The sequence below is a fragment of the Falco naumanni genome, chromosome 9 (assembly GCF_017639655.2).
Source record: "Falco naumanni isolate bFalNau1 chromosome 9, bFalNau1.pat, whole genome shotgun sequence".
NCBI lineage: Eukaryota > Metazoa > Chordata > Aves > Falconiformes > Falconidae > Falco > Falco naumanni.
The window spans coordinates 21,537,124-21,564,315 of record NC_054062.1 but is presented as its reverse complement, the minus strand read 5'-3'; the positions used below and the strand labels follow the sequence as shown (position 1 = coordinate 21,564,315).

Here is a 27,192-nt window from a genome sequence, read left to right as displayed (position 1 = left end):
ATGTGACTGATCCCAGTATGCCCGCTTTGAGTCTGTTCACTTTAGGTCCTATCAAAGTCTGCTTTTCACATTTTCAACCACAGAGGCCTGGTAAGACATCAGCCTGAGGGCAAACCCAGCTGTCCAGTGCTGAGATCCCAGGTTTTGCTCGATTTCCCTGGGAATCAGCCAGGCTAGCATTGCTGCTGGCAATAAGGTCTGGCACAGCACAAAGACCACAACAGTAAAAACATCAATGAGTATTTAGCTTTTAAATCTGACTTACCGAATCACCTGCTCACCTCCACGTTCCAGGTGAGGGTGGATGAAGTTCTCCTGGACATGGGGTTTAGCCCCGCAACTGTATCAGCCCCAGCAAAATAAATTAAATTGCCTTACAGCAAAAGTTAAGTGCCAGCAGGATTTTTGAGAAGGGGAGGGGATCTACACAGAGCAACTAGGAGAGAGAAAAAGCCTAAAGTTGTTTCCCTCCCTTTCATCACATGGCAGTGAGGGAGAGGGAAAAGTTAGCAAGGATTCCTGTAGCAAAACTACTGCTGCGGCAGAAGAGGGTGGGAGGAGGAGTGTGCAGGAATATGGGGAGGGGGGAGGCTGAGGAAAGGGTTAGCCAATTATAAGTCAAGAGTCTGACCAGCTGCGGGATGCTGCAAGTTATTTACCTATGGGCTGGACTTCCAACTTCTCATCTACTAGTTGCTCAGGGCTCACCAGCTCACTTTGAGGGACATTAGGTATGCTTTCCCTCTGACTGACTGGACTGACCATCTCTTGATCTTTTTCATTCTGCATCTGTGCATATATATTAAGGCCAGGAATCTTCCTAAAACATTAACAGAAACCATCATTGTGGGGTACTCTGGCAGATGATGTAGTATCAGCTTTTACAAACCAAGAAATAAATCACTGCAAAAAACCAAAACCCAGCAAAACAAAACCCAAACACCTCAGTGAAAGGCAGCAATGGGGAGAAGGCAACGGCTCGGGGAGGGTCATACCTTTTGAACTTGTAGATTACAAACACAGCTAGTCCCACAAACACGACAGAGAGGAGCATCAGCATAGCTGAACCACTGTGACTGGGAGTGAGGTCCACCAGGGGAGCTGCAAGACAGGGGGAGAACGTTAGAGCCACCCCCAGCCTGGAGTGAAAGTTGCACCCTCCAGAAGCATAGTTCATTCTCCCCTTATTGCACATGTAGCAGGTCCCATCTGTCCACATGTCTCCGGGGCTTCCCACCCTTTCTAATCCACCTGGAAGTAAACCTGGGTTCAGACCACTTGCGGTGCTCAATCTACCCCTTGATGTCCAGTTCCATAGCTTTCCCCTTAGAGGCCTTTCTTCTCTGGCCTATTAGAGGACTGCCTGAAACATATTTCCTCATATTGCAGACAGTTACCTAAGGTAGTTGCAAAAGGTGTTACCTGGGTACCAAAACTGGCATTTTCTGGATGATCCTGGAGCTATCCACAGGCTAACTTGTTGTGTTGACTTTCTATTTTGTTTAGAGTTAGTGTGGACAGCTCCCAATGCCTAGTGAATAATGAGCAACTGGCTCAATTTTACTGAAGCAATGATGCTCACCAAATATATTGTTCTCTGCTCAGTCCTGTTCCTTCCTGACCAGAAGTGCAGTGCCTTCCACAGACACTGCCTTATCATGGCAAGCTCTTCTCACACCTCTGACATTTTCAATTACTTCCTTTATCCCTTTCCTACTCTTCTGAACGTGTTCTACTCTCTCCTGGTGCCCTGCTCTCTCCCACAAGTCTTCCATACAAGAGAGTACACAGGTTCAAGAAAAAAAAAAAGAACACCAAAACCAACCCTAACCAATCAAAAAGCGTTTCTGTGCTTCTCCTCAGAGTTTTGTTCACCACCTTTTCATAGCTCCTTGCAAAATAAGGCCACACAAAGCAGCCAGAAGTATGGCTCTCCAGAAATACAAAGTAAATTGTATTAAATAGAGCTTCCATCATTCATATACACACAGAGAAACAGAAAGGCATCTAGCACGCAAAAAGGGACACACATAGGTCCAGTAGTCTCTGTTCTTCGTGCAGACACTAATAAAGACACTTAGACAGACACGCAGCTGTATCTGAGCCATTATACAGAGCTAATGCACACGGCAGATACACCCTCACTGGCTGTCTCTATCTGGCATTACACATAGAAAAAGGTGTAGGTAGTGCCTTCCTCTGCAAGGCAATGAAAGTTAATTTGAACTGCTGCCATACACGTCCTCTTTCTCTTGCCTCTCTTCACATCCTCTGAACAGACCCATCCTAAACCAGAGCCAGAAGACACAAGAAAACATCCACACACAAGCAAATACTTCCTCAGGCACACACATCACACACACACAGGCTTTCAGCTGTCATGTCCAGCCTGATAAAGTCAAAATTTACAAAGAGAAGTATGAAAACTTCGCCTTCCCACACCAAGCAGGCATGAGCATAAAGCCTCAGGAAGGTTAGGCACTGGGATGAAATGATCCATTCTTATGAATTCCTCACACATTTCCACTCTGCCCCCTTTGTGTCTGTATTTTTTGTGTCTCTGCAGTTCTGTGGGATGATAAACTGGCTCTGCATCCCATTCAGGCTCAGCATCACTCATTGTTCTTGTTATAATGCTGCACTGAGAGTCTGCTAATAAACAGCTTTTTAACTGCTTTGTGAGGAATATTGGTGTATTTTACTTTCCCTTAAAGCTAAAATTGTTGTCTTTTGAGTTGGGGACTTTGGTTTTTTTTTTTTGTTTTGTTTTGTTTTTTTTTCATGAGAAGAAGGAATGAGCATGATAAATGAATTGCAGTCTGTTGTCCGTAATTGCCATAAATGAATCCCTCCTCCACTGTGGCCTGAGCAACGAAGACTAATGTATGAAATGTGCTGAGTCCAACACCTGTCACTCTTCTGCACTCCAGGGAATGCACATGCTCACGTACAACATACACACACACACAAGAGGCTCATTTCTACAAGTTCTGCTTGAATACCCACACCAAGCTAGTTTAGATTCCTGCATTTACGTTCCCAGCAGCTCCCCTGCTGCAGAAATTGCTGCTGTGCATGACCAGGCACACACACAGGGAGGAGCACGCATGTGCACTGGGGTGTGGGAACTTAAATGTAGGTGTATGTACACATACATATGCACTTAAAAAAACACATGCTGAGCTTTGTGGTTCAGCCAACTACAGCCCATAGCATCCTGGAGTCCAACACAGGGTCACAGTGAAAATTCTGGGAAAGAAGGGATGCAATAGACCAGAGCAGCACCTCTGGGCCTTGCGCATCCTGCTGGGTTGTGTTTTCTAGGGATTGCTTCTGGTGCTGGCTTGTGTTTTCTAGGTCTCCCTGCTTTGTTTTGTTTAATTTTTAACAAAAGTGTGGATTTCAAAAGAACAATTCTTCTTCCTTGACAACCAAAGCAATAGTTTTCGGCAGCAAAGTACCATTCTTTTGGTGTTCTGCCAAATTCTAAACCGTACCCAAATTTTTATGTGATTAAATTTGGCCTTGTATTTAGACAGGGAACTAAGTCATGACCTCTGCAGCTTGATAAGGAGCCATATTCCCTCAAAGACCTCACAGTGGCTGCTCTCTGGACTTTTTAATGTCTAGTTTGGCAGTCCAGGCTCATTTTGCATTCTTACTGAATCATATTTCCGCAAGAGACAAAATCTTGTAGTGTTCCTATAGGGCAACGTGCAGCCAGTTACAGCAATCCAACAGCTCACCAGTGGTTTCAAAGAGTACAACAAAGCCCACCTTGCAGGACAAATGACTGTTTGCATCTATCACGGACAAAAAGAACTCAGTCCCAGTGTGTGTCTAAATACAAATATAAATGTTCATTTTCAGTGAGCACAACTAACATGTATTATACAGCATCTCTGAGCCAAACAGACTGTGCTTCAGCCTGAGCTAGCAAGAAACAGGCCAGCACGTGTCCGGGGGCCATACTATTATTTAGCATGGCAGTATGCCACACTGATAGATCCTGCCTTTTGGTTCATTCAGGGCAGCAGACAAGGTTTAGCAGTTCAGAAGAGTGCTACAGTACCTCTGCTAATTATTTGGCTTCAGGACAGGAGCTACCCAGCTTTTAGCCAGCTCTGAGCATGGAGGTAGCAAGTGGGGACCCTGTGCACTCCCTCATGCAGAGATGCCATAATTCCTCTCCAAGAAGCTGCAGGAGGCTCCTACATACAGCACAAAACTTGGATCTAGATTCATCTTGTATTAAAGGCAGGGCTGGATATGTGATTTTAGATGTCATCTGTTTCCACTACATGAAATCAGGAATGTCCTTTCAGTAGCAAGGGGTAAGGATGAGCCTTTCCCAGGAATATCTGATGTGATTCTTTCTAAATATAATTTTTTAGAAAACGCCTCAGGGATATTCAGAGCCAGAGTAGTCATGCCTAAATGTTCATTTGGGATTCGATCTTGACTGTAATGAACACTGACCAAAATGGAAAACATCCATGTGCATTGGCAGAGCAAATGCCCAGAATGAGCAATTGCAGGTAACTCCGCATTTGAAGCTCACATTAAGATGCTTTCAGGTGTGTTTCTTTTAAGAAAGAGGCACTGAGCATTTTCTGAAAGTACATATAGTATCACTAATCATCATTGAAAATTCAGACCAAGGATGGCTTCTCTGATAACAATCACTATGTAAAATGGATATGAATTTAAATATTAAATGTAAAATCGTGCAATTCTTCTGTGTCATATGTCTATTACATTTTTCTCTTACAGTCTACAGGAGAAAAAAACATCAAAGTGACTTCTCAAGCTGTTGTGGGTTTTTGTTGGTTGTTTTTTTTTTTTTTTTCTTTTCTTTAGAGGTTATTCAGCTGTGCCGTCTCTGCTGTTTCATGCTTTTGGTTCTAACATGTCTAAAAGCAAGCATCTGTTCCACAGCTAATGGAAAGCAGAAACATGTAGAAATATTCCCAGGGCAGATATTAGCAAGATCTGCTTAGAAAAAAAATGAAATATTGCAAACACCGGGACTTACTTCTGGAGGGGTTTAAATGCAGTTGCATTATACCCTTTCCTAGCAGCCACTTTGCCCTTTCCCTTTACAGACAAGGCAGAACATGGACTAACACCAGTTCGGGCAGACCTGTTCTTATCGTAAGAAGCTTTTTGGAGAACAGTTTGCTGGTATAATTGAACTGAGGCTTTTGCTAACTTTGCAAGTCAGCAAAAGAAGCTGATACCAACTGATCAGAATCACCAGCAGCTCCTGAACAAAAGGAATTCCTAAGAGTCCTGAGCATGAATTTGTTCATCCCAGCTCTTGTAATAGTTAAATTGGGCCTGTGCTGTGAAATGAGGATTTAACATACAGAATAGACAGAGATGCATACAATTAAATATCAGGACTTTGGAGATGGCTAGTTAAAGCCCAAGCTGCCTAATCTTATGTTTGTGCATGTATAAATTGACTCTAGCCTTTCAGACTGCTGAACAACTTCTGAACTGTGCTCAGCTGCTTTGAATGTTTGTTGACTCTAGAATATCTGAGTATCTCCAAGGTTAGTTGATAACCTTTGCACCCTGTGATCCAGGCTGAATACACCATGGTGCTGCTTAGCTGCTGAATATTTCAGAGACAGCCAAGAAATACACATTTGTACTGCTACTTATCTGCATTTCCAACAACAGCAGCAAATTATTGCACGTAAGTAAACAAAAGGATTAGTCATAAATGCAAAAGTCACTATATCTTTTGGGCATGATAAAGAAAGGGGAGGTGGAGCAGGCATTTTAATGTCTGCCTATACACTGAGTTGTTACTGTGAAATAAAAATAAGAAATGTTTAAAATGCAGCTGGTAGCATACTACTACCATCAAGGAATACATTGCTTTCTGTGCTACAGAGCAACAGAGAGGGTGTACACAGAAAGAGGATACTGACCTGCTGTTAAATGGGCAGCATGGACAAGGATTCGAACTCCCGGCTTCAACTCAAAATGGACCAGGTTTTGGTTCAGTTTCTGGATCAGTCTTTCTGAAATCTGGAAAAAAGGAGAAAAAAAGAAATGCATTTGTTTCTTGGTCATTGGTTTAGATTGCCAATAGGTGGGTAGGAAACGGAGCTGCATGCAAAGCAAAGATTTTGCAGACACCAGACTTTCCAAGCACAATTTCCTGTCACCTTACAAAGAGGTAGTTTGTGAAAGCTGAACACATCTTGCCAGTAATATGTCCAGAGTGGTTTGTGTACGGTTGGCAACGACTGATAGCAACAAGTTGCCCTGTCACACCTATGTAGGAGTGGCCCAGCAGCAAAAGGGAATTGGGCCCCAAGGAAACATTGCACCCACACATGGCAGTGTCTGCAGGACCAGCCAGCAACAGCATATCAGTGAATTCCATTTACTATTCAAGCAAAGAGAAACATTTCGATAGTTAACACTCCTTTGCTCATAACAAATAACTTTTTGCCTCTTGAGTGGTTCACTCCATGACCTTAAAGCATGTTCATAATATCATATACCTGAATCACAATGAATAGTTAAAGTCCTTGGCCAAGCTTGCACTTACATTTCAAGTCCTAAAACCAAATTTCATTTCATCCATCTTTGAGTTTCAAGCCAACTGCTCCCTAATCCTTAAGTATGTATCAAAACCTGTTCAAATCTGAAAGTTTTTACTGATAACAGAGTGTAGCTTAAACAAAATGCATGTTCCATCTATTCTTACGGGTTACATGCAGAGAGAACATGCTCTTATATTATCTCTTGCATAGGCGAGACATTCCACAGAGCTTTTATATCACTAGATTATCTGGCCATAACTCTGATGACAATAGAGCTGTAGCAGAAATGAAGCAGGTTGTTCCTCCTTAAAGGACAAAACAGAAAAGATGAGCATTTGCTCAGCTAAGACCCCATGAAATCTGTATTTTTACAGTGAAGAAGCCAAGCTTTGGTCCAATCTGTTCCTAAACATTCCTTCTTTTGTCAGTTTGTCACAATATGCAAAAAGCCATTTTCTCTATATTGCTCCTAATTATATTGAAGAAGTTCGCAGCATGTTGCCATTAAAAGCAATAAATCCAGATAGATTAATAAAGGAATGGAAGCCTACAGACACGGTGCTGATAGGTTGTTTTGAGTCTTTGGTTCATTTGCTATACATTTCATGTATTTTACATTTTCTTACAGCAGTGAACAGTTTTCCTATTGAACATAACCAATGTTCTGCATGTTGGTTTATTAGGGAGAAGTGGTTGGAAAACAGCAAAAAAATACCCCCACTGCATAACGTTTAAATGCAGTTGCTGAGAACGTTGTGTTTTTATAGCCATACCAAGATCAAGAGGAACTGTATTCTGGTGCTCACCACTTAATTTAATTTGTTTTAAATAAATCCTTATCCCTTATTGAAGATTAATGAAAAATTGTCAGAAAAAAGAACATTCCAATCATGTTCTTCATTTTTGTCTGGTTGAATTATTTCAGTAAATGCTATCCAGATATGATTAGATGTTCCTTGGCTATCATTCATCACAGTATGAGATTTATCTGCCTCTTTTATTTTTTTAACATTCTTAATGGTTCTTTCAATACTCTTGGCTTATATACTTCATTTCTGGCTGCTGATCACTTGAATAGGTGCCTTTGGTCCAATATCAATTTGGCAATAACTCTTACAGGCATTTTATTTATATTTTTTAACATGTCTCTTTAAAGTTTACAATTTTTTCATGGGTGCCAGAATGAGCAGTGAATATATTTCTTCCAATAGCAAGAAAAAATACCACCTGCTTACAAAGAGCCATCTGCTGATCTCAGAGCAGCAGGGATGGTGACACAAAGATGTACAGTACATGAGAGAAAGCCTGGGAAGGAAATTATATCCCTCTTTAAGAATTTGAGCATATTAATAACCAAGATTGACGACTATAAAGAGTGCTTCATCTCTAAAACTGGAGCAACAGATGCAGATCAATATGCTGTAAACAGGTACATTAATGGCTCATGTAAATAACAGGAGAAATATCATCCTGGACATTTCTAGTCCCAAACATGACTTGACAGGTCTCCTCCATACCCCTGCAGGAATTATCTTGCTTTGTGCTCTGAGATCCTGATGTTGTTGGGGCAGATGAGCCTCGGAAAAAAAGCAACCACAAGACAGTAAACTGAAGGAAAGAACAACCACATTGTGTCATTCCTATTCAAATTCAACATTGTAATAGCTGCACAAAATGGTCAGAGAAACAGTAAAGGTAAAAGCTATACATGATGCCTTCTATACATAAAGAGGCTTAATGTGATCTATAACTGAGAACACAGCTAGCAAATGTTTCTGTCTAGTATTGGAGAATGGTTTCATCAAGGATTTAGGCAATACATGGAAGAATGAGAGAACCTCAAGAAAGTCATCATGAGAAGGGACCAGAGACTTTGTTGGGCACTAGTGCCTTACAGGAACACTGACATCTCACCTAGCCTACCTAAGGACTCCTGTGGCACAGAGTGAAGAGGGCAAAACAGCAGCACTGGCAGGGGCATTGCAGGGGAGAGTTGCTGTGGCAGCCTCCCAGCAGGAAAGTTGAGTGTGTGAGAGAAAACTCAACCAATATTCTTGTCTGGCGAGCCAATGAAAAGGAGTAATAGGGAGGGAAGAGGCAGTAAGAGTGAGGTAGTAAGAAAAAGAAAGAGAGAAATAGTCACAACTGAAGTTTATTATTAGTGTATTGTATTGCTACCTGATCATGAATAAGGAGCTCATTATGCTACATCCTGTACAAATGCAACTCGGAATAAAATGATTTCTGCCTGAAACCATCAGTGACCTCAGCAGAGGCTTGAAATAGCCATCACTGTTCCAGGACTATATGGAAAATGTCAAAACAGGCAGCAACTGTTCAGGCTGCTCAGGGTATACAGCATATTTCCTTGGCTCAATTAATTATATGCTCTCCCAGTGGCTTTTTGGGTGCAGCTTTTTTGCCTGGGTCTTTACAGAATCTGAACAAGTCAAAAAATGTGTAACAGCCTGAGACCTTCAAAAGCACCAGAAGTTTTTATAAGAATAAGGCATCTGCCTTCCTCAGGCAGCTCTGGAGATTCCTGACATGCACTTCTGAGGGAAGAACAGACATGTTTTTAAAATCCCTGCTTGCTTGCTACAATATTTTCATTTCTCTTTATGTGGTAAGTTGGATTGTTTTTGATATAGACATATAGACAGTATAGAAAGAGGGAGAAAAGTGCATTTCTGTTCTCAAAAATATCTGAAATAGAAATCATACACTATGCTTTACAAAAGTCAGTATTTGAGGACAACAAGTGGGTTACACACAGCTAGAGGGCCAAATTGGGATTGAACGCTGGTCTCCAGAGTTGGACCTGACAATGTTTCTGGTCCTCAAGTGGTCCCAAGGGGATCTGTAAACCACAGATCACTCAGGCCACTCACTTTGAGGTTGGAGAATTAGATCTTCTGCCTTTCTTATTCTATCAAGTCTATTTGTAGCTCAGTTATCAGACATTAACCTAGTTCTGACTCACATAATCTGTTTACAACATTAATAAAGTGTCTTTGAAATAAATCACACAAAACCTGATCTCAGTCATTGAGATAATGAAAAGTTTTCAATTGGTCTTATGCTTCCCTTTATTTCTGCATTCAAAGTGGTACTGTAGATGCATTTTTGTTTAAAAAGTAGATAAAGAAACACAGAAGTGCTTTGGCCTGTTTCACAAATAGCTGTGCAACTCCCGTTGAACAGGTAGACCTTCAGCTTGGGGACAGGTTGGCTTCAGGCCTGCCCCTGTTCCCCTCTCACTGCTGGAGATGCAACTAACTCAGCTGAAGACAAAACTTAGAATAGCAACCTTCTAATTTATAGTCTTCAAGAGTCTCCCTTGTGAAAATAATTAGCTTTCAGAATTAGTTTTGGTCCTTAACTGAGCCTCATTGACTTTATCTGCTTCATTTGCAGAATTAAGCATGATGTGCAAAAATAATTCAGTAATAGAAACCATTCTTCATGTATCATTTTTCATCAAAGGACACATAATGAATAATAATAACAGTCAATTTGTGAAGGAAAAAAAGAGATTCCAATTTAAAAATGGAACAAAACAAAAATTAATTTGGCTTCTCTTAGCATTTTGTCAGAACTAGGACTGTGAAAGAACCATGTGCACCAAGAAACAGAATTATCACTCAGAAGGGCATTTCCCCATACTTTTATTGAATTTTGAAACCTCTGGTGTAAATTGGTTTAGACTAATTGAATGTGATTCAACTATGCCCGTATGTACCAGCTAAGAATCTAGATAATTTTATAGATACTGTGTAAGGATATCAACTCAAGAGTGCTACACTTCAATTCATGGAGCAAATCAATAAACAACTAGGGAAAGAACTATGCACATCGATTGGTAGAAAGTGACTTGCACCATCATTACAGAAGTGAATCAAGAGTCAGGGCAAATGTGCATTACTTTAAACTGTGCCACTGGCCCTGCATAACCTTGGTTACTTCACATGAGGCCTCTAAAGCTTCCTTGCCTTAGCACTGAAAAGAGCACAATCACTGACTTACAGGGTCCAGCAGGGATTTCTTGAGATCTTTTAATGAATGGTGCTAAATTCAAGCTGCTGTGAGTATCCAGAGGTACTGTGAGAGCACAAGGCAGAGGACATTGCTATGGTTACTCTGGGACAAGATATGAACACAGAGAGAGCCTGGACATAAAAGCTTTAGATGAACAAAGGTCACCAGAAGGAGTCTTGAGTATCGAGGGCTGCTCCGTACACTGAGCAAAAGATGAAAAGGCGGGAAGGATGATGGCCACACATGGCAGGAGTTAACTCAAAGACACTAAGACAAGATATTTAGACAGCCTCTTCTGCGGCACACAAGCAGCTGATCAAGAAAAGCTGGCTAAGGAAAAAAGCCCTTGGTACAAGGTCTTCTGGTTCATGTTATTCCATTCTCTCCCTACCTGCCTTTACTACTTAAAAATGGGCCCAACCTTCCCTAAGCACCCACTGGAAGTCTTGGGCTGCATACAAAGGTATAGATGTTAAAAAAATCTCTCCTAGTAAACACTAGACGATTTACCCTTCTTCCTGGAATTTATTTTCCAGGACTGATTGTCACCATTTTTGGTAAGATTTGAAGGCGGTCACTGTAATGATCTTGTTGCTAAAATATTTTGGTGACAGGTACAGATGAAATACATCAAAGCAAAGAAAAGTAGTGAAAGTAAATATGCTAAAACCCTAAGGCTTAGGAGGGTGGGTGGGAAAAAATGTATAAAAATAGATAGAAGCTCCATCAGCTACAATGAAGCAGAAGTAAAACTAAACCTGCTTTAAAGAAAGAATCCTAAGACATATACACATACAGGCTTCCTACTCTCTATAGTGTTAAATTCGCCAGAGGTATTTCATCTCCTCAGTTCATTACTGCCCATTTGATATTCAGTCACCCATGTAATTTCCCATCTCTTCGGCTGGATACAGATACTGGCCACAGCTGCAACATGTTGAGCACAGTTGGCTACCAACCAGCTGATGTTGCCATTTGCCAAAGACTCCATCATGCTTGCTACATCGCTGATACCGCTTTTCAGAGGAAAAGAGTAATGGCCTCAAATGACATTAGCTAGTTGCTCCTACAACTACTTTGCATTCTGCTTTTACAGTTATTTTGAGTGGGCCAGGTAAAAGCACGTAAATGGAGAACTGAAGGGAAACACACCAAAACACTGAAACCTTTACTTGATATGAAAACATCACTTTAGAATTCTCATGTTCTGCTTACATCTCATTTGACTAATAGGAGATACATTTGCTGTGTTTGACAAAAAGCCTCCTCTAGCAAAAAATGTGGATGGAAGATAATTTGTGAAATTCATAAATAAAAAAGATAACCCGTTAGAATCTTCCTATTGAGTAAAACCGTACACTGAAATAAATTGAGTAAGCATATCTGTGTATTTGTATCACTGCCCTCTACTGAGTTAAGAGTAGAATATCTTCCTACCATGCATTTATATTGAATAGGATTAGTGCTAAAAATTACTCAAAAATTACTTGAAATGCTACTAATTAGAGGTTTGCCCTTCACTGAAGAGAAAGAATTCAGTGCTTTTGAAGCAGCAGATCTGAATTCTGTAATCGTCACATTCACCAAGCCCATCCATAAAGATTGTGTAACAACTGCATACTGGCCCAAGCGGCCAATGGTGGTTGTGGGTGGCTGTTTTTGCAAGACTTGGGATATTTTAGTTATGTGGCAGTGACAACATGCAAATCAAACAGCAGCATTTTACAGCTGCCAATTATTTCTACATTTTTAAGCAGGTTGGTTGTCTGTCCTCGGTTACTATAAAATGGGAAACGAAGTGCTCCAACTGGGGGGAAAAAAAAAGTAAAGTCACAACATTTTGGTCATAAATACAAGACTTTAAATATGCAAAATGCTTTGGGATTCTGCAGGATGAAAGGCCTTTTGATTCTTATAAAGCTGTGAAGAGTAAGCTGTAGGTTTACACTGACTACAGAAAGTGGAGTGGATCAAGCAACCTGAAGTCCTCAGAAATTCTGTAATTTCGTATTAGGTGAAATTGTCCCATGCTGCACATTAAGAAAAATTTCCCAGGCTCGTATGTACTGGGGTTTTTTCAGCTGTAAATAGCAGTTAAACTTTTTAAAAGGTACTTTTGTCTCCCATGGGGAGACTGCATCAGGAATACAGAGTTCACATTTTTAAATGAAATCTGCAAACAGATATGACAATAATTGGTACTGTGTGTACACAGAACAAAATAATAAACCTGGGGCACTTGAATGAGAGTGGTACATCAGCTCAAGGAGAACATGACATCTAACATCTAACTGCAGTCCCAACAAGAGCATGAGATTTGCACCATGAATGATGATAAATTAGCATTTAATTTAGATAAATAAAAATTCAGTATGCTAAATGCATGCTAAAGACATGCACCACCCTAACGGAAAACTACATGGAAATGTATATTTGTCAAGTGTGATGTAGAGCCTAGGACAGCTTCCAGTCCCACTATTACTGTACCCAACAATTCATGGCTTACTCTGATTAGATTCATAAAATATGAGTGGCACAGAGTAGTTTAATAGACTTTGACAAATGGGAAATTAAGACCTAGATTTTCAAGGGACACTGGACATCTAGTTGCCTCTGAAGTCAATGGAAACTACATACCTAGAGACCACAGCATGGCTGGACAGAGAGACCCAAAGGTGTGCTTAAGAAGCCAAATGAGTATGTACCAGATAAAACCAGCTTAATCTGCCTCAAGAGAAAACAGCGGGAAAGTAAACCGCCATGGTTACTAGGTATGTATCACATTTGCTGGCAAATGTGAAAGTCCATGAAACCACATGTACCCGTCATTGTTTTACCCATGGCAGCACAATGGTCTAGCTCAGGTGATGAAATACTGCTTGGTTAAGCAAGTTGCCCAAAACCTCACAGATGCTCTGTAAAAGACATGGCTTGCAGCAATTTTGCGAGTTTAATGTGGGGAGATGTAGTTTGAATTCCCTCTTCAGCTACTGTTTCTATCACTTTCCCCTTCTTCCCACTCCAATCAGCTGTCCTTAGCTTTGCTTGTTCTAGCTAAGGAAGGTTAGCATGCACCACCTACACGATTTACATGGCTTCTGCCTTTCAAACCCAGGCTGAATGAGCAGAACATCAGGACTGCCAAGTGTCCCTTGCCTCTCTTCTGGTACCTGGCATGTGAATATGATGGATTCAGGGTTGTATCACCACATCCATGTCATATGATTGCAACTTTAGGAGGCTCTAACAGGAGGGGAAGAAGAGGAGGGGGCTGTAGCACACTTCATTCTCCTGTGCCTACAGTGTTCATGGTGGGTTTCACGCCCTTCTACGATATTTCACTCAGTTTCACCAACTTCTGATTTTGAGAATGAGTTAGGTTTTCCCTCCCTTGGCTACTGAAACAAGAGCTTTTGCATAATAGAAACATTAATTTCTGTAACTCTGTCCCACCTGATCTATTCTAACTGCAAGTGTTCCAGGAACAGAAACTATTTGTCACTATGTCTCTGGACAGACTCACCATGAGTCTCATGTTGGAGAGTAGCTTCCATGTGTGATATGACACCACGAAAAAAGCAATCTACATAATTGCTTCCTTAAGGAACCTTATTCCATTGCAGTTTGTACAAACTATTTCCACTTTGTTCCTGTACACGTTAAAGATTCTCTTCCAAATTAGAAAAAGTCACACAGAACTATAAATCCTTTGGGCGCACACCTGCAAACACACAAACTCACACACATGCCTTTGAATAGCTTGTTGCTTGCTCATGAACACAAGACAGATTTTTGTTCCTATCAGAAAAGAACACTATACATTATAAAGTACCTAAGAAGCAACTTAAGCTGTCATCAGCAGAAACATCTGCTCCCAGTATTCATCCCAGTGACTTCAAGCACAGAGAGGTGTTGAATGGACTCTGAAACACTTTGAGAAAGGGATAGTGAAGGATCACAGGCCAAATGGATGACAAAACAGGAACAGTATCAGAATACACTTCAGACCTGAAGGCAGAAACAGATGTTTGGGCCTCCTTAGGCAGTTCCCACTGAAAACAATGCCATTTTCTAGTAGAGTAATTAGGAAGGGGAAAGCAGTACCCACAGACTAGTAAGAAAAACATTCTGATCATCCTGATGGGAGCCAGGGAGATACTTCTCCACAAGAAACAGCTGGCTGAAAATGGCAAATAGTTTCTGTCTCTTCAAAGGTTACCATTTGGACCCTGCAGGATGCCAGAGAAGCTGCTGGAGTCCCACTGAAAATGACATTTCTTCTTGTCCATAAAAAGGGTCAGGAGTGCACTGTCAGGGCTTCCTTTCCCACAGCCACAGAGACCCCATTTTTACAGGGGGATAAAAGAAAAGGACAAAGAGAGGGAGTAATTGGCAAAACACAATAAGCTGCTGAGTGCCAGAGGGGAGCTGGGTCAGATATAAATTTGAAAGTTTATGGACTGGCTTCCTTGCCAATTTGTGATGAATGAAAAGAGAAGGGGGATGAAGGAGAAAAGGGAGGAAAGGTTTTGTGGAGCAGTAAATCTCCATCTTTTTTGTTTATTACATGGGTGGTGAAAATTGCAGAGGAAACTAATTTGTCAAAAAAAAGAAAAGATGATTGCTAAGGATGCTGAGCAAGGGAAAGTTTAAGAATCTGGGTGACCTAGTGGTTTCAGGCCCACAGCTAAGTTAACAAGGCCTTAGACTGCTGCAAGAGGCAGTTGCAACTGCCAGTAACAGGTCAGGCGGTTGAAAAGGTTGCTAGAAAACAAGAATACAAGGAGTGGAAGATATTGTTGATAGATGCACTGATGGGAAGACTTCACTTATTCACAAATCGAGCGACAAACCCAAAGAGAAGTGCTAAACCCCTTGTGCCATACAGTGGAGCAGCAGGCATCCAGGAATGCTGAGGATTTCACCATAGCACTGATACTGGTATTTGTGAGCTGACAACACCCTCTACCCCAATGTTCATATAGCTCGTACCGCCATGGGGCATGTCTGCTTGAGCCACAGACATACTGTATGGAGAGGCAGAGGTAGGGTGGTGCTTCACCAACAGTTAGTTATCTTTGCCCCTGGAATCTGAAGTAATAAGCTGAGAGATATTTCAGGATTTTTGGCCAGCATAGTGTTTCATCTTTTAGTCACAATCATGCTAGGGTCACCTGGTGGGTAGGACCTTTGAGGCCTGCAGGGAGATACAGTCCTCCAGTTGTCATAGCCTGCTTCAGCCACTGCCAGCATCAGGAAGAGGACAGGCAGATAATCCAACCCCATCCCTGTGCCTTAAAGTAGTGAAGTTCTGACCTGCACAGGTCTACCACCCAGCTCTGTCCTCCAGCGCTTTCTAAACTCTTGACAGCCTCATAAAGTTTGGCTTATGAGGCTACTCCGGTTCCTGTGGGCAGGAATCATCCCCTGAATCCTTCCTGCTTTTTTTCTACTTCCATGAAGTATAACAGAACTTCTAAGAGGAGAGACTTGGTATCATGCAAATTTATGTCAATTTAACATTATTGAGGAATCCAAATGGAGTCTCAGCTTCTAAATACAGCTCCAAAGTGTTTGGGCAGAGTAAAAAAAAAACAAAAAACAAACAAATCCAACACCAAAAAAACAACAAAAAAACCCCAAAAGAGGCTGTAGCAGATACCACAGTCATTATATAGATGCCGATGAATCAGATGCATTTATACCACAAGTACTTGTTCTAACCTGCCTTGGAAATCCCATATATATATATATATAAGTATATATACACAGTTGGACACAAATAGAGAAATATACACTTATCCAAGTAGTGGACACAATACCTGCTCTAGGTCTGCTGCCGTTCTTTTACTTTCTCCTGTGGCATCTTGATATGGTAAAATGAAGAGTTCAGCAGAGGTGGGCAGACCAGGGAGCACTGCGACCAGAATATGCTTGCTTGAAATACCTGTTGCCTGATACACAGACAAATAATGAACAGATAAAGAGCGGGGATGGCACTGAATACTGAGAGCTTCTTTGCTCAGGCATCACAGTACATATACAAATTATGTAGGGTATAACTGGTACAACAGGGAGAAACTTGTTACAATCCACTGCAGGTAAAAAGTCAGGGATTGATAATTTCCCGATCTAAGCTATTTTACCAATGTTCTCCAGTATAATAGGCAGGGTCCTAAGGCAATAGCGATAATCAAACATGTGCTAAAAGGAGCTCCTATATAACAGTTGCATATGGCACAATTTGCTTGCTCTAAATTTAGCTACCTTAAAGTTATGACTATCCCAAGTTAGTCCCTGAGGTTCTGCATTTAGTCAGTGGTAAGAAGCTGCAAGTTAAGGGTCCAGTATATGGGCAGAACTGCACTCTGGAGGTGTCATTAGCCAAAACATTTTAAAAGCCATGTGGAGACTCAGGGAGGGAGAAGATGATGAACCAAATTTGAAACCCAAAAGCCAAACAAATTCTTATAGCTCACATCCTGAGTCAACTCCAAAAGACTTTTTTTGTTGTTGTTTTGTTTGTGCGTGTGTTTTGTTTTGTTAGGTGTTACAGATTGTATTAATGTGCAGATTTGTATTTTTTTTTGTCCTGTTGCCTGAAAATCTTAAGCAACCAGTTAAAACTCAAATCTCCCTTTGACATAAGTTAGCCAAAATTCAAAGTACCCCGCAGGCGTCGTTATTAGGGTCATCTCTGGTCATGGGTTTCAGCTGCTGTTACCATGACATTGCCCAGTCAGACTGCAGCGTTATTCTCCAGAAAAGAAGCCAGTTTGTCCTTCAGAAGGTTTCGTGAGCCAAAAGAAGGCGAAACATAGTTTGCTGAATCTTCCTCCATTGCCTTTTTGTGTTCTGGATTATCCAGCAAATGTATTTAAATCTCAAGGTTTTTTTTAATTTAAACCTTAAGTTTTGAGGTGCTGAATTTAGCAGGTCACTTTTAAAGGAGTAAAAAAAGTGCCCTCAGGTACGAGGGACAGCCCACAGCAGCCTGACGCAGCACAGAGACTCCCCTGCAGCCAGGACCTGCAGCCCTCTCACACAGTAACTGGACCTAAACCACAGGGATTCTCCCTGGTAGTTCAGGAGGAAAGACGTGGAGCAGCTGCTCATTGAAGGAAATTATGGATGGAGGATAAGGAGTCAGCAAAAACTGATTAGAAATCAGTAGTACTTGAGCTAATTCTGTGGCTATCCCACGCATGACTGCTGACAGTCCAGGGAATACCCTGTGGAGCTATAAAAACTGAATGCTTCCCCTCCACTGCACAGCAAGGAAAAACCCCTCCACTGCTCACCAAGGAAAAACATGGGTTTGTTGCTGTTGTCTTTTTTTTTTTTTTTTTTTTTTTTAATATGGATTTAGAAAAAAACCAACTGTAGCAATGTAAAGATCTCACATTCTTGACAAGTATTCTGTGAAGCCAGGGACTGCATTATTTGTGCTGGCCTAACAATTTGTTCTACGATGTCAAGAAAAAGACACAGGATTACTGGTTAATGAAAAGTGTTTGTTTTTAGAGTCTGGCAATGATTTTTTTTTCTTTCTTCCCCTCCTTCCCCCCCCAGAAGCTTTTGGCTGATCTACTCAATTCATTCTTGACTTCATCAAAAGTGGGAGACAGGACTCAGAAAATCAATGACGTGAGCAAATAATTATGATCATATATACAAAATACGATATTCTGTGATAATATGAAAATATCCTTACTCTAGAAAGAAGCTGAGATTTTACTACAGAATTATAAATTCTTATGCAGAATTTTTATCCAAGACTATGGTACTCTGTAGTAAGAGTGTAGTATTTTAATAAAAGTTCATAAATATTCTATAGCACAGCTATAATTTCCTATTGAATTATTCAGTTATTCAAATAATTTTAATACAGTTTACTTAATTTCTGTACAAATCTATCTGTTTTTTCTTTATTTTTTTACAGAAACCTCTCACAAAGGCTTGTTTAAGGTGAATCATTTAGCTATGTAAAGAGGGATAATTAGCTATCAATTTTTTATGCTTTTTTAATTCAAACAACAAAAAGATTTTGTGTTTTCACTGCTCTGCTTTTGGAATGTAGCCTTGGTACTGTAGTTTTATAATCCTTTTTTTTAATGGCTTGATTTTATTTTATTGACTTGTTTATATTCTGAAAATTCATCCCGAAGATAAATGGATCCTTGAACACTTGTTACAGACATACATAAGTCAGAAAAACCACGTCCAGAAAAAATGTTCTTTTTTTTCCTTTCCTCCTCTCCTCCTGTCTTTTGAGGAAATTGAAGAAAAAAATCTCAGAAACAATCCAGACAAGTTTGTGTGATTAGTGCACAGTGTTTTTCCAGTCATTTTAAACACAGAGGATGCTATGAATGAACATATAAGCTTGCTAATATCATCTACAAGCCTTGTATCCTTTCAAAATCTGAGTATCTTTATTTTTTTAAAAAAGTAGAAACCCTGATTCAAATGGTTCCTTTCACTGTTTTTCTGCTGAGCTGAGAAACCTCAACTGTTGTCTCTAACTTTTCTTAGCCTCTCAGTTTGAAATCCAAATCTTCAGCCACACAAGTATATTTTTATGACATCCTGTTCCTCGGTTAAAGGCGGCACTTCAGAGCTTCTCCACAGCGTTGACGGGAAAACCAGCATCCAATCCTGACCCGTGAACCTCATGCTATGTGAAAGACATAAAGCACTTACTGTGGTCTTCTTCTCTGTAGTAAAAATTGTTTTCTTTTTAGTCTCCTAAGTTTCCTGCAGCGTATTTGTAATTCCGTTAGAACAGCACTACTTTACACTGCTGTATAAGAATAGCAGTAAAAGAAGTAAGAATTCTTTGCAGCTGTAAAGGCATTTGTACAGCTATAGGCAGGTATAAGTAATTAGTTTTCTATATGGCCTTTTCTCAGAAATATTCCACATAATCCACTGTCATTAAAAAGAATAAACTGAAGGCTGACTCTGAGCACCAGATTGTCATAGCATGGGACAGTTTCAGCTGCCTAAAATTTAGGATTCTGGCCTCAAACACCAGTCTAGTCTCCTTTTATAGCTGGTAGAAACAGAGAGACACCTTGAGAGAACAGCTGATCCAGTTGGAACATAAAGCAGGACCACTGCAATGCAGGTTGTGCACGTTGCTTACCTCCACCACAGCTCTCTTGACTACTCTGCCAATGTCCCTCCTCCACTCTGGGATATCTGGGTTGTAATCATCCAGGTTTGGAGAGAATGATAACCGCAGGGACTGAAATTGCTCTGTAGATACAATGACATGGTGGTGAGTAAAGAATGAAACGCCTCAGTGCCAAACGAGCGGGCAGAACCTAGTGAAACCTGCTGCAGCTCACATTTTGGTTAATCAGTCTGCAGGTGAGGCACAGACTGTCAGAGAATCCAGCAGTGTGTCTGAGAGGTCTGGAGAACCCGAGAGATTCACTGCTCCAGTGTCACAGAACTGGAAAAGGTGATCAGCCTTTATTTCAGTGGGTGACTACCACTGGAAAAGGAGCTGTGTGGGGAATGTAAACGAAATGCTACCTTAATCTCGACTTCTGAAGCAGGCATGCCCTGTGAAAGAAGTTGTGATTGTACTCTCATAGACATGCCCCAAACACTTGAAGGTTAATTGGAAGGGGACAGGGATAAACTTGGGGAGAGAACTAGCCTTGGAAAATGTACTTCTTAATCCCTGTTGCTGTTAACAGAGATGCCCACACTGATCACTATGACCACGTGTTTAGCACAAACAGCTAAAACTGGGATTCTCAGTGGTTCTCAGGCTCCATTTACACTGTGTATTTGTGTGCCCTAACTTCTTCTGAGGCCCGAGTACAATATCAAGCCAGTACAGATTTCTGTACAGAACTGCAGCACAGCATTGACTTATCTTTCATATTAAGCAGCTTTTGCATGAGTTAAGAGGCCTCTACCAGCCAAGAAGGGGGAAAACCAGCTCCCAAAATGACCTAACATTTTGACAATCATGTAGGGTGACCAAATAGTGATAAAGCAGGTGCAGGGGGCTCTGGGAAGGAGATCAATGTTCTGCAGTCATCACAGTTTGGACTAATGTCAGAGAGTGGCCTTCAGAGATGTTATGCTGAATGGATAACACTGGAACTGAGTTTATAATCTCACTCAAAGCATCCTGGAATAAAGACCACATGTTGCTGCCAGCTAACCTGGCGCTCTAGGTCTTGAATATGGAGACTCCTATGTGAAATGAAGGCAGAAGAACTCACCATACACAGCAATAGTCTTTGTGTCCTGAAGAATTGTGTTTCCCGCTGAAACCTGAACGGTAATGGTGTTCATCCCTTCCACAGAGAATGTGAATGTGATGCTCCCTTCCAATGTGATCAGCGGCTGCAAGTATATCAGAAAAGGAGAAATTAAAGCAATTTGGCTAGAAAGGAAAAGCAAAAATGAATTTGGCGCTCTGGCCTGTCGGGATGGTTTGTGGAGTTAGTTCCAGCTTGGAAACTTAAGACCTAGAAAGGCTGCCATGACACGGAAGCCAATTTTCCAGAGAAGACCCAGCAATCCAGATGGGGATGTCCTTCTGAAGCTCAGAGTAAAGTACCTATAATTTCCAAAGGAACTAAGTTTTAAGATATCCCTGTATTTCTCTCCCACCTAGCATGCTGGCTGATCTGGATCCCATGTTCAAGTGTCCATCTTTGCTGCACTCCCCAGAGAGGTCCAGATCCTAATACAAGGGCCCACAAGACTCACTGCTCAGGTATCACACTCCTTAGAGATCTAGCTGTGATTTGTTTCAGGTGACTCAAGGAGGTTTTGAGAGAACCAGGAGGCAAATTAAGATGGCCCAGTTTTTCTCCCATGTTACCCTTAGACATGGAGATGTTATTTTTGGAAAGTGATGGTGTTCAGAGAGGACACAAACCCCCTCAGCTTGCTTCACTCTGCAACCAGTTTATCAACAAGTTGTGTCCCCTTTCAGCAGTCTCTTCCCTATCTTCTCTTTTCACTTATTAATGAACTCTGGCTGAGATCTTCAAAGCACCCAGTATTAAGTCAAACTCTGTTGCCATTGTAGTCTGTAAAACTCTCATTTCAATGAGAACAGCGCTAGACCGACCCTGATCACTTAAGAGCTTAGCAGATCAGAAAGAAGGTTAAAAAGTGACAATTACAACCTGTAAGTACCTCTAGAGGAAGATGATTTCTGGTAGTACAGACAATTCTTTAATCTACACACAAAGGTAGCTTGAAACCGAAGCTAGATAAATTCAGACTACAAGCACAGCCTATGTGTTCAACGCTCGGCATAATTAACTGTAGGGAAATAGTTGGGGGAGAGGGTAAAAAAAACGAGTAGTGTATTCTCCATCATCTGAGGGAAGTTATTAATGCAAAACAACAACAAAAAGTCATGTTCTGCCTTAATCACAAAGAGTTAAATAAAGCAGAAGGTACTGATGAAACCTTTTGACCTGCATTATAGAGAAGATCACCACTTGTGGTTGAAGGTCACCCTTGGTTCTAAAAAATTTGTGAAAATCTCTCCCCTCAGAAACTAATTAGGGTCTCTGGGTACTTCAGCCACAAAGATACATAAAATAACAGTTGTAATGCCCATGCAGATTTACCAACACTGCAAGCATAGAGGCAGCAGAATGCAGTGCATGCTGGTTTTGTATCTGAGCTGAGCCCAGAGGCAGGGAGGTGTGCTGGGAACCATTTATCCACTAGTAGCACATGATAATAAGGTCTTCATGCACACGTGGTTTAGCATAGACTGTGATGGCTCAGTATTGGGCTCAGCACATTTAAGGGGAGGCATAGAACTGATGGCAGTCTCTTCCCTTGTTAGTCACCAAAGAAATGAGGTTTAAACTCTCGGGCTATGTTAAGTCAGTTCCAGATACAAGAACAACTTCAGTTTGAAAGGTTATTATCCTAAAAAGAATCCCAAACCCATAAGGTGTTTTTTTGTTGTTGTTATTGAACAATGGAGAGTAGGGAAAAACACAGTAATTCTGGATTTTTGTTCACTACATCCATTTTGGATGTAAATACAGGGACAAAGCTATTGGCAATTTGCATGAAATGGCAAGAAACCCTACAGCTAAGTCTCAGCAACAACCACAAAGCAGTTTTACATTTCACTGCCAGTATGTCACAGAACCACCAGTCTCCCGGTTTCTGGTTTATAATTTTCTTGCTTGTGTGACTATTCAGAAGCATTCCCAGATCCCTCCCTCTGTCCTCAGAGGGCTTCTCCAGGATTATATTGATTTCAGTCCATAAGGAATACAAACCTCTGTGTTGTTCCCAAACCACCAGACATAAGTAAGTGTTCCCACTTGGCTTGGCCACAGTACCGCCGTGGCGTTGACCTCCTTGTTCTTTGTGGTGACAAATGGTAGGGCTAAGTGAACATGTTCCAAGGGGCCTGCAGAGACAGAAGCAAGAAGTGAGTCCCCCTTCCATCAGAAATGTCAGCCTGAGGGAGAATGGAACTGAGGGGATATCCATTGGTTTAGGGGGGAGAAGTCCTCCAAATCACTGTCAGGCATGCCAGTTAATATTTCTGCCTGGTGCCATTTCTAGAGGCTGGCTTAAATCTGTTCCTCAGAGAGCAGGAGTTACCCATGTACCTGAGGCTGAAAAAGCTGGACTCTCTACTGCACAAATGGCATAAACTCAGGGACTTTATATGCAACTTCACCAAAAGAATGAATGTTACATGAATATGGCCTTCACTGGGAAGACATAAGAATGTGCAGGGCAAGTGGCTTCAGTGGATATGAGGCATCTCTGCTGCTGCAAACTGCTATGGTATGGTGAACTTCAGCAGTGGTGTATCCATTTATGTCAGCTGAAACTCTATCTGAAGGCAAGCTATTCACCAAGCATCTTCATTTAAATGTTACCTTATAATACCTCCTTTTCCTCAATAACTTCTTTTATTTCTTTAGTATAAACAGAACATAATTCATTCAACAAGTGACATTATGCCCAGGGTTACACATTTCCCATCTTCTGGAGACAGATGGGCCTTTGTTGTTACATCTTGTCCTAGAGATTATTTTTTTAAAATGTGTTCTGACTGTTCACTTAGAGAACAAAGCAACTGTCCTGAGAGTGACAGAGAAAGAAAAAGAAAGAAACACCAGGTGACATGGGGACATGGATTTCTTAAATAAATGAAGACCACATCTACATGTACTACATCTGCAAGCTCCCTACTCATGAGAAGCAGAGACCACAGCCTGGGAGAATTGATTGTCCTTGTGGAGCTCAGATACGTTGCTAGAGGGTTTTATGTATTTCAGGAGAGGGATTTCCAGGACATAACCCATGCAAATATCACCATTTACACCTTACTTTTCAAGCTAAAGGAACACCACACATTTTGGAGCAAGCACCTCGTACCCTACACATCTCACACAGGCAGGGAGAGAAATATGAAAAAAACATCCCAAATCAAACTGCATAAATAACATCAGAATAAACAAGGGCCAGTGTTCCTGATTTATTAGCAAAATGCAGCTTTCTCTGGGCTGTAGACACAGCCGTTGCTTAACCTGAAGCAGCCCAGTTAAGACTAATCAAAGCCTGCTATAGACCAGACCACAGTGCATTTTTCCTTTTAGAATCAGCAGTCAACAATCTTCTTGAAAATTCAAGAGAAGCCAGAATTTCACCCTCATAATCTTAACAGCATTCCCCTGCTCAGATATATTTCTGTGACTGGGCTGCACCTGCTTTCAGCACGACCCAGAGACCTGAAAAACAGCAGCTTCTCAGGTTAAATATTTTGCAGCTCTGGTGTTCTTTGGGATGTTTGCCAAATGCCCAGTGTCAGCACAGCCCTTTAAATGAACAAATGTCCTAACACCAGATTTGGTGACAGCAGCGACAATGGAGCCCATGTAAAGTCTAATATACTCCAACATAACTGCATAGCTACTCTGAGCACATCTCAAATGACCCTGCACTGCAGAGAGTGCCCCAGTACCTCCTTGGACCTCCACCATATGCCTGCTAGGAAAGCACATGACAGAATGGCTCCAGGAAGCCAATTCTGCTTGAGTGCTGTGCGTGTAGCTGGGTCAGCGGCTGAAGTGCCGAACTACTGTCTGGCCAGCAGATGGCGATAGCTCACTCTGGATAGGCCCTCGGCTTGGTGCCGCTTTCTGCCAGGGAAGTTTGAAAAGCGCTCAAGAGAATTAATTCCTGAGCTTCGTGCAGGACCGTGGAGACTACAGACCTTCACCTGCCCTAGGAAAAACTGTGTACAAGTCCAAGACAATAGGAAGGGAGAAGCTTCCCAAAAGGTTCCCTTGGGTAGGGGAGTTATTCTGAAGCGTTCAGGAAAATGCATAACTATCCAGGGGAAAATTCTGAGCTGTCAGGACAGTTCAGAGACAGCCTGTTGGCTGGAGAAACAGTTTATATACAATTTACTGTACATCCACCCCAAAATACTTCTACCTCACAATAGTCTGCAGTTTTGAATGCCTGGACCAACTACTATGCACTGGCCTCATGGCTGCAGAAGGATGAGGGCACAACACAGAGGCTTTACGCTCATCTTAGAGATCACAAGCACTGTGATTCAGTGCCTGCAGTTTTCCCCTCAGCACATCTGCTGGCCACAGGTAGGGAAGGGTGTTGGAATGCCCAGACAGGCTATATGTGCTCATATATTAACCCCGTAGCAAGGGGTCACACAGTTCATAGCCCTTCCTGAAACACTCTGGATGTTCAGGCTGCACACTGCTTTTCTGTGGGTCTTAGCAGCGTAAGGTGTGCGTCTATTGTAAGGACAGATATTTTTACAAAACTTCCCAAAGGCCAAGCTTATACTCCACAAGCAGAATACTCAGCAGAGAGCTGAGTAGCAATGCAAGCATTTAAATAGGATTTAGAAGCTTTTGTAAATCTGTATGTTAGGCTCTGGAGGGGACTGGATTTACTGTGCAACTCTGTCCTCAGCAAATCTAATGCTACTCTGAGTAGCACCACGCTCAGTCTGCAACCTGTTTTGAAGTCCCTAATTCTTATCATGTAGAGAAAAATGAGACATATCCCTTAGAGTGTCACTTCTCCAGGGGGTCAGACATGTATAATCTGGGACTGGCTGCAATAATCATGCAGTATTTAAGTCCTGTGCTGGCATTACTTACACAAAACACAGAAACATACACCATCAGCTGCTAAGTCACATGAATTTATCTGAATATTGCTTATTTCTCATACTGCTTAAACAATCAAAATAATTCTTAAGCTTTTAATGTCTCAAGAAAATGGATTAAAACAGCTCCTGCTTCTCTAGTGCTCCCTCATAAACCCCCAGTATTCCACAGCTACACCTCCCACTGCTCCCATCTGTTGATATGATGGTGCACCATTAAAGAGCTGCCCTCTTCCCCTGAAGAGGCAGCTGCTTTCATGCTGCATGAACTACAAAACTAGAGTTAAAGTGTATGGAATGTGCTGAATTATCTAGAAAGTATATGGAGTTAATTTGGTACAGGGTATGTGGTATTTCTGTAAGCATAACTTTAAGTTTTGGAATTTCCTGGTTTTTTACAGTAAATCTGGCACAGAGGCACACAGCTGAAAACACAAATAAGCCACAAAAAAAACCACCCCACTATATAAAGAAAATGATGGCTCCACACAAAATCCATTTGGTATGTTACAAAATTTCAGTAACAGGTTGACCCTTTGTGTTCATAACCATGTCCGAGAATAAATATGAAAGAACACATTGCTGGTTTTATGTAAGGACTTGAGATACATTTCAATTGTAAATAGAGCCAGCTGAAGTATAGAAAAGATTAAAAAGAATAGCAGAAAAGCAATGTGAAGATAATATTTTTTCTTGAAATACTCTTTAACACCAGGATTTTGGTTCCTATGACAACAGGAAGACTGAAATACACTGGTTCCCATTCCAGAGGTGGTTGCATTTCATTAGAGGGCAAAACACATGTACAAAGTAAAAGTCAAGGCTTTTAAAAGTGATTAAAGATCCTGGATGTCTTTGTATTTCTGGAATTGTAAACACGCTAATGCAGGTGCATTCAGAAAGGGCTGGAGACTCCTTTGATGTGTCCCAAGGTAGAATACCCAAAATCAGAGGTGGAACATGTCACTATTGCCTGTGGCTCCCCTCCGTCTGGAGTCCTTTGCTGGAGGACAAACACTCATTATATCCCAACACGCTGCTTCCAGCTGCAAAGCCCCAAATGTTATCTCTAAGAACAAGTAATAATTATTTAAAGAACAACAGAAGCTAACAATGAATATGAACATACATACACGTTACATGCAGGTAGAGGACAGCGTTGTCAGAACCCAGGCTATTTTCCACCAGCACAGTCACTCGGAATATGCCCACGTTCTGGTAGATGTGCTTGATCCCATCTTCAGTCGAGCTGAGATTGGCATACGACACAGCAATGCCGTCTCCAAAATCCACCTGAATGAGGGATCTCTGGAGGTCTCCCTGTGGTGATAGTAAAGAGAAAGGGTCAGAAAAGACTGCTTTTCTTTTGAGAGACTGGATCAGTGCAATGACCTAGACCAACCAGAGGACAGTTGC

The 27,192-nt window shown here is 41.4% G+C and overlaps 1 protein-coding gene across 4 annotated transcripts in view; it reads right to left on the bottom strand.

Moving 5' to 3' along the window:
* SORCS1 (sortilin related VPS10 domain containing receptor 1) overlaps window positions 1-27,192 on the bottom strand; it is a 304,488-nt gene that overhangs the window by 4,254 nt on the left and 273,042 nt on the right. For 2 of the 4 annotated variants that reach the window (XM_040607385.1, XM_040607386.1), the window contains exons 19-26: window positions 26,910-27,096; window positions 22,895-23,028; window positions 20,852-20,975; window positions 19,753-19,865; window positions 16,427-16,558; window positions 5,943-6,042; window positions 996-1,101; window positions 660-820 (exon numbers count right to left, since the gene is read on the bottom strand). In XM_040607385.1, coding sequence (XP_040463319.1) covers window positions 660-820; window positions 996-1,101; window positions 5,943-6,042; window positions 16,427-16,558; window positions 19,753-19,865; window positions 20,852-20,975; window positions 22,895-23,028; window positions 26,910-27,096 — 1,057 coding nt within the window. The remainder of the gene's footprint in view (window positions 1-659; window positions 821-995; window positions 1,102-5,942; window positions 6,043-16,426; window positions 16,559-19,752; window positions 19,866-20,851; window positions 20,976-22,894; window positions 23,029-26,909; window positions 27,097-27,192) is intronic. The other 2 variants (XM_040607387.1, XM_040607388.1) reach the window with 1 other exon arrangement.